General features: G+C 42.7%; 1 protein-coding gene across 1 annotated transcript; it reads left to right on the top strand.

Annotated features, from left to right (window-relative positions):
* The first annotated feature begins 3,790 nt into the window (after nt 1–3,790).
* Nucleotides 3,791–6,020, top strand: sox11b (SRY-box transcription factor 11b). Its single transcript, XM_083688886.1, has one exon. It carries the CDS (start codon nt 3,911–3,913, stop codon nt 5,027–5,029), a length of 1,119 nt encoding a protein of 372 aa, XP_083545012.1. The 5' UTR covers nt 3,791–3,910; the 3' UTR covers nt 5,030–6,020.
* Nucleotides 6,021–8,150: the final 2,130 nt, after the last annotated feature.

An 8,150-nucleotide genomic window follows, 5' to 3' on the forward strand; every position in this document is an offset into this window, starting at 1 on the left:
TAGGTCATGCGTATTGGTGTAGTGTGAGCTGGGTTTAGCTCCTGGTTGAAAGATCTGCAAGCATTTAAACACTGAAGAACAGCATTGACCATCTTATGTTACCTCCCGTCATTAGACGTGTCAAGACTCGTTAGGTAGAAAAACGCTGCACTAGATTTGATTTCACACAATTAGGGTTAGGGTTATATACTATACTAGAAGGACTGTTATTGAAAGGCAGTTCATAACAGTGTTGTTTGTTTTTTTAATGATATACTTGTGATGCTTTGAAAAAAACGTATTGATAATGTTAATGACTTTTTTGAAATAGGCCACTAGCATGTATTAGACTCAGATGATGCACTTTCCCCTGCCAGTTTTTCCACACAAAACCGCAATTTGAGAGTTTTGCCTTAAGAAACACAAATAAATGTGATTTCATTTATCCAACGTATTGAGGGGGATAATAACAAGGTAATAGTGGTTGATAGATGTGTCCATCGGCAAACCCTTTGCCTCCCCATATGCATGGCGCATGTAACTATGACACCGAGCCGGCTGCAAAAAAACCAATAGTCTGAAAAGGGCACACACACATGTGAATCTATGTCCATTCCGCACCTTGTGTGCCTTCACAGAGTGTCAGGAAAAAGAGTTGCCCGCAGGCAGAGCAATCCATCAACGCAGAGCCTGGCCTTCAGACTAAACACACTCACATTATAGCAGGTCAGGGCCTCCTGAGAGCTCCTGAATACATGTTTACTATTACAAGACAAAGGGGTAAACAAATGCGTCTTGACCACGTACACAGACTACTGTTTGTGCCTGCGTGTGTACTTTGGACATTTAGTCTCAGACACAACAGAAGCAACAACCGGTTACGACGCATCAACTCTCAAGTAGACCGTGATCATTATGCATCCCCAAGTTCTTTACAACTCACAAAGGTGGGATGTTGTAGCATGACTACATTTCCCTAAATATACATGTCGTCTGATAGAGGTCATGCTGCCCGGTGGCTGTGGAGCTTTACATTCACAGCTTGGATGTGACTTCAGCTGAGGATATCAGGTCAAAGCAGAGCAACTGCTGGTTAATGCTAATGTCCTGGCCCCTGCCCCCTCTGCCTCAGCTCTCCTCCACAGGCAAAGCAGTAGGAGGGAATAACCTGCATAGAGATTTACAGCCCTTGGTACTGTTTGTGCTGCATCTTACTGAAGAGTGTTAAGTATCCTCTTTTTGTATTCATGACAAGACTGTGCCATTTTTTAAGGGTCTGTAAATTGTCAGACCTGGAAAATGTGGAGACGTTGGGTCAGTTTCATTACAGTATATATTGCCTTATAACTAATCCAGATAACACAGTGCTGTCCTCTTCTCTAACAGAGTATGGTGCTCTACAGTAGGCTATTATTCTGATGTGAATGCATGTAACAGAGCAGCATGGCTATGGTCAACTTTCCAGAGGAATTCCCTGAATGAAATGGGCAACGTTGCATCAAACATTGTTAACGAGTATGTGCAGTGCATTCGGTCTGTTGTGAAAATGCAAAATGAAAACTAATCTCCTGTAATCTACACTTTGCAGTTACTCAAATGCACCCCTTAGAAACCTCTCCCATGAGATTGAGGGAAATCCTCCATAAAGACAGGATGTTGTTGTTTAACAGCATATCTAAGCCACTCAAACGTAGCTCTCATCCACACCAGTCACATTCCTCAAAGAACAGCTTGCTTATACAGCTTTGCTTCCAAAACAACGGTGATAAAGCAATCACAACTGCTTGTCTCCATACCAACACAAGAGACTCCACTTCACACCTCTAATGGTAGCCATTGGCAAGCCTATTCCCCCTCCCAATTTAAAGCCAGCAGATGCATTCCTAAGCAATGGCCAGGATGCACTGCTGGTTAACTCATCTATGTGAATGAGAAGTACTGCCCATCAACAGTCCACCCTCAATGTGTGACATTTGTCTCTCACCTTCTCTCTTTAGTATGAGTTTGATTCTAGGGATGTGGTTGTATTCACATGTGCATATGAAAAACACATAAACATAGATAAGACTAGCCAACACTGCAAGATGTACTTTGTATTATTATTTGGATTCAATCAGTGCAATTGTCTGTGTGCGTGAATTTATGACTTGCCTTTGTGAATACAGAAAGTGAAGGCAAAACAAGTACACCTGTCTGGGGGCCATTCAGAAGGAATACATCCAGAGATTTTCAATATCAGATATGCCCCAGTCAGAGCTCTGTATTGATCTTACGCTTCAACGCTTCTTTGTGGGACTAACAGCAGCTTTCAGTCTGAAAGATAAGAGGAGATGACTCATTCCCATATGGAGTCTGTCCTGTTCCTCCACTTGTGCATTGCGCCATTTGATACTCAAAAAGCTTGACTTAATCTCACAAACCTACACTCCAAGCAGAGGGTTTTATTGATGCTGTTTCATGGGGAAACTGCAGAAACTCAGTGCTTGAAGTCTGTGTGATTTTTGTAGTGATATGAATTATCACCAGGTGTTGTTTTTGTTTTAAATATCCAGGCGTTACCCACACTACCTTGCTCTAATCTGAGGAGAACTTCAGAACTTCATTTGCTCATGCTGTTCCTGATGAGCAGTACACACCTGGCCTGCTGAAGCAGAGGGAGACATGAACAACTAGTAACTATTTCAGACAGGCATGATCAAATTTGATAGTCAATTAATTAGGTTTCCATTTATAAATCCACACACACACACAAAAACACGTCAGTGGTAGTAGGCCTATTGGTAAATTCTCACACTGAACAATATGTTACTGCCACTGAGAGCGAGCCATGTAACCGCCTTAATCTGATGAGAATGCCCGGCCCAGGGTTGTCTGTTTTGGTAATGCATTTGAAGCTGGGGTCTGTCACACTACCTGTGTACTTCCTGTGGAAAATTCTCTCTCTCTCTCTCTCTCTCTCTCTCTCTCTCTCTCTCTCTCTCTCTGCATTTCTAATGTGTCACCACATTAGATTGAATGGGGTGAGAGCAGAGAGGAGGGGTTGGTGGAGAGCATGAGGGGTAAATGATTGCCCTCTAGGGGCCAAAAAAGAGCTAGAAAGCCATATAAGAGCTGAAACTGGCAGCGGGCCAAGAGGACTGATGCTAGGGTGGTCTACAGTGAGAGGCTGCACTATTCCTTGACACAGCAATCTCTGTATATGTCTTTGCTGTGTGTGTGTGTGTGTGTGTGTGTGTGTGTGTGTGTGTGTGTGTTGTTAGAGAAAACATGTTTGTTTTTTTCAATGACGCACATGTATTCTCTCAATAATATAGTCACCTGCAGTATGTCTGTACAGTAAAATAAGTGCAGTGTAGCACACAACAGAGTAACATGTATTAAATACACACCTTTATGGTTATGCCACTGCCTTCATGATACACATTACAGTGCTCAGGCGTCATGTACCTCTGCCCCAATACCACCTTATCATGAATACAGTACACAGACACCTTTTGGTGAGGGGAAAACAATGCCATACAGCTGCTTCCAGCCTATGTAGAAGACTGAATGATGTAGACTACACTTGTCTCTGACATTACCAGAATGCATTCAATATTCCTGTCTCGCACTCCATGTCCAGACAGCAGGAAGGCTCCGCCCCCACATGCCATGCCACCAATGAAATCTCGAGCGGCAGCGAAGGGTTAACGGAATGTCTGGAGGCTGCTGGGCGGAGAGATGAGCTGTGATTGGGTAATTAAAAATGACGTAACCGATATGAAAGACCAAAGAACTAGTTAAGAAGGCAGTTGGTAACTTTGGGAAAAGACAAGAGGTTGGTTTGAATGAGCTAGAAGTGTGCAGTGACAAAAGCTAGCAAAGCAGAGTTAGCAGAAAGTGACTGCGGGTAGTTTATATCCTGCAGTGGCTTTGAATCTCACGGCCGAACATGGTGCAACAAATAGAACACAGCGAAACGGAGAGCAGCATGTCCAGGGAAGCTACTGACACTGAGGAGAACGAACTGATGGCGTGCAGCCCGAGCCCGGTGCCGCAAAAACCCGACTGGTGCAAGACAGCGACCGGTCATATCAAACGACCCATGAATGCATTTATGGTTTGGTCGAAAATTGAGAGGAGAAAGATCATGGAGCAGTCTCCGGACATGCACAACGCTGAAATCTCCAAAAGACTTGGAAAGCGGTGGAAAATGCTTAAGGACAGTGAAAAGATTCCCTTCATCAGGGAAGCCGAGAGGCTCCGGCTAAAACACATGGCCGATTACCCTGACTACAAGTACAGACCCAAGAAGAAACCAAAGCTTGACAGTTCCACAAAACCAGCTGCGCAGTCACCGGAGAAGACCATCATCAGACCGGTCAAAGCTCCCGCGAAGAAATTTACGAAATTGAAAACGACCAAGGCGGTGACCACAACAAGACCCTCTCACGACCCCCGCTACGACTACGTTTTTACCAGCTTTAAGACCAGCAAATCCGTTAAAAGGGAGTTTACTGACGATGAGGAAGATGACGATGATGACGACGAGGAGGACTACGAGGAGGAACTGTCCTCTCGGATTCGGGTGGAGGAAGACGAGGAGCCCATGCCGTACAACATCGCCAAAGTGCCCGCGAGTCCTACTCTGAGTTCCACCGCTGAGTCGGAGGGCGCAAGCATGTACGAGGAGTCGAGGAATGCCAACGCAGCTCCCAACAGACTGTTCTACAATTTCAAGAACATTACCAAGCAGAGCACAAGTGCTTCACTCTCACCAGCATCTTCATTCAGGTCGGTTTCCACCTCGTCCAGCTCCAGCGAGGACGCGGATGACTTACTGGTTGACTTCAGTGTAAACTTGGCCTCCGGTGCTCATGGATCGGAGCTGGGTAACTCGCATTCAGGAAATCTGTCTTTTTCCTTGGTGGATAAGGACTTGGACTCTTTCAGTGAGGGCAGTCTAAGCTCTCACTTTGAATTCCCAGACTATTGCACCCCTGAGCTGAGTGAAATGATTGCCGGGGATTGGCTCGAGGCGAACTTTTCAGACTTGGTGTTCACTTACTAAATTCAAGAAGGCACCTCTGTTATGATCAGGTTGTTCCCAGCCCCCGTGGTTGCCTTGGAGGGAAGAAGGCTCTACCAACTGAAACAAGATTCGTTACAAAGTGGTACTATTGCAAAAACAGTGACATGTTGTCACCATGACAGGGTTTTATGGATTTTCCTCGGGTCTGCAGTGAAACTGCTCATTAAGTGGACCATGAAGAGTAGAATCTGAACTATGCATTCCCATCCCACTTGTAACTACTTGGGTCTGAAACACGGCTGGGCTGATTCGAGGCAAATCTGAGACACTGTTCAGGATGTAACTTTCAAAAAGGTTTTATGTGATTTCTGTATTCCACAACTGTTTATTTTTGTTATCAGTTCCGATTCCCTCCTGGTATGGAAATGATAAGTTGGCTAAACCGCTATAGAACACAGGTATGGCAGGAAGCATTTTGATACATAACCAACATACCTCATCTTTTTAAAAAAAGTAAAATATTTTCGGGCATATTTTTGTACAGTTAAAGGGAATGTTCTTGCTGTGCTTTCAGTGAGGGTTTTTCAGGCACTTCTACCCGGTTTCATTTTCTTCTAGCATGCAAGGTTAAATGATATCAACTTGCATTTAAATGCCTTGCGATTATTGTAAGATATGGTATACATGTACAGAAGTAGATCAGATGTGGTGCGTTTAAGGAGTAAATTGGAATTGGGGAATATAGACCTCATTGCTGGTACTAGATTCAAGATTGTATATGTTCTGTAAAATAGTAAAGTTAGGAGTTTATGTATATCGGTGTGAATGGGTCCCAGATAGCAGGTGTGAAACTGGATTTTCTTTTTGCATTTTATCATCTTAATGGCACATATTGTTTTCTTCATTATTTTGTGCAATATAGGCTACTCTTACAAATGGACCATCCGCGTTTTTGTAGCAAATGAAATGCGTTACTTGTCGTCATGCTGAAGTATGTATCTTGACAACTGAATAAATCAGCTGGAACTGATTCAACTGAATGTGCATTTTGTTATTTGAGCATGTGTGTTTGGGACTTTACACTACCATGGTTATTAGGTTATGATTATGTTATGGCCCCATTTGTATACCTGGGATTTGGTGTCAAGAACACCATGTTGCCTGGCATAACACCTTTCTAGTGTCCAGTGCATTTCTATTTACATGTTTTAGTAGCCCCAGCATGCACAGTTGATACACTGCTATTGGGAAGTAGACACAATAGTTTATATTTGCACAATACTCCCCTAACTTCCTCCCACCAATTTCTTGATGAGCTATATTTGATCCAATTCCAATTTTACCTACAGATTATAAAGACTGACAAACATTACTTGCAATGGTATTAAATCATTATTGGGATCTCACAATACCTTGACACAAAGGTACAGTTTAGATCTATTTAAGATTATTTACATGCAAGAAAAGTTACACTTTGTTGCTGGAATAATATCATTAAACTCTGGAGCATTCATCTCCAAAGAGACTCATCTTGGTGCTGAAGATCAAGCCACCTTCCTTGCGTTGGTCTTTGATGATGTCATGGAATGGCCAACAAGGTGTAATGGCAACCGATCTCCTTCAGTTGTAGTGTAATGGTAGAATTATGTATTGTCACACAGGTGTCATCATCTGTATGTGTCCTGTGTGTTCCCAATTGGACTCACAACAAACATTAGCTTTCACTCTTTCACATCACAGTTAGTTTGTCTATTTCTTTTGAACAGGCACACCTTTTATCAACTCACTTATGATGAATAACAATTATCCTATTGGATGGTCATTAATCCTGTTCCTTACCTGTTCCATGTCCTGTGATTACTTTAGTAACATAGACAGCCATGGTCTCTTGACGGACAATACTAGGCATCAATCCCTCTCAAAGGTCTCCTTTGTTTGTGAGAGGAATGTTTGAGGCCCACCAGTAAGATCATGAGCATTATTTGCTTAACCCACAATCAGCACAATTCAATCTCTACACACACTCAGCCAAATGTAATTTTGCTTCATGTAATATGTGTACAGTATGTGTGGCCTTCCATTTATCAATTTAATGTATATGTCTTGGGTGACAGTAAAAACATTGATTTCTGACTACTTTCCACCAGAGTTCATGTGATTGTAGCTTCAACACATACATTCACTTCTGAGTCCTGCAAATCTATAATGAACATATTTCACAATGACATTTTCGTAAGGAAGCAGATGCATTGACCTACATCTTGAGACAATTGCATGGCCTTTTAATGGATCGATGAAAACAGTAATCAGCTTTATTAACTACTCTGGGGCCTCCTGTGAGGTTTTCCTTTCATACAACCTGTTCATAGCAGCACGAGCCATTGCATAGGTCAATAAATGAGAACCACTCTGCTGGCTAGACCTCTCTACTCTGCTGCCTGTACTGGATGCTTACACAGGGTCACGACTCCTCTCTTCTCCTGCCTTTCAGTGTTTCACTGCTGATGGAAATCCCGTCCTCTGCTGCTGACTGAAGACTCTTCTTTTCAAGCTGCATCTGCTCCTCCCCACCCTTAACTCAGCATCCCCTCAGTACTTATCCTATTAAAGCATTTTCAATGTGAAAACATTGCTTTTGTGTTGGTTTTCTTGTTGCACCAGTATTCACGCTGTTGCCCATCATACACACGCAATATAAGTAGCTTTTAGTCTACCCCATAGCTACAATGTTAATAGAAACCCACAGCTAAATACAACTGACTGAAAAGCTGTATTTGAAATGAAAAGACAGCTATTCAATAGGATTTTAACATGGGGACCTTATCTCACATTTTAATGTATGTACATATGACTATGAGTCCGTATGCATGTATCAGCTTTACCACACAGGAAGAGTTATTGCCTTTGGATTAGAATTCTCTGTGCTTCTCTCTCTCGACATAAGATGCTCTTCCTGTTGGAAAAAAAAACCAGCTGGCAAGGAAAGTGCAGATCTAGTAACCCTCAGAACTTTGAGAACGGCCTGAAATCATTAGCAAACACATCACACAGATAAACCTCAGGGCTGTTACACTCCTAATGTTGTTTGGAGAATCTACGCTTGGCTTGATTCCTATTTAGTGAGAGAGCTGAGAGGACTTGTTCAGCCTTGTTTGAAATG

The sequence above is a fragment of the Argentina silus genome, assembly GCF_951799395.1.
Source record: "Argentina silus genome assembly, chromosome: 17".
Classification (NCBI taxonomy): domain Eukaryota; kingdom Metazoa; phylum Chordata; class Actinopteri; order Argentiniformes; family Argentinidae; genus Argentina; species Argentina silus.

Excerpts from the sequence above, each read along its gene's own strand:
- sox11b (XM_083688886.1), top strand. The coding sequence starts at position 3,911 with ATGGTGCAACAAATAGAACACAGCGAAACGGAGAGCAGCATGTCCAGG.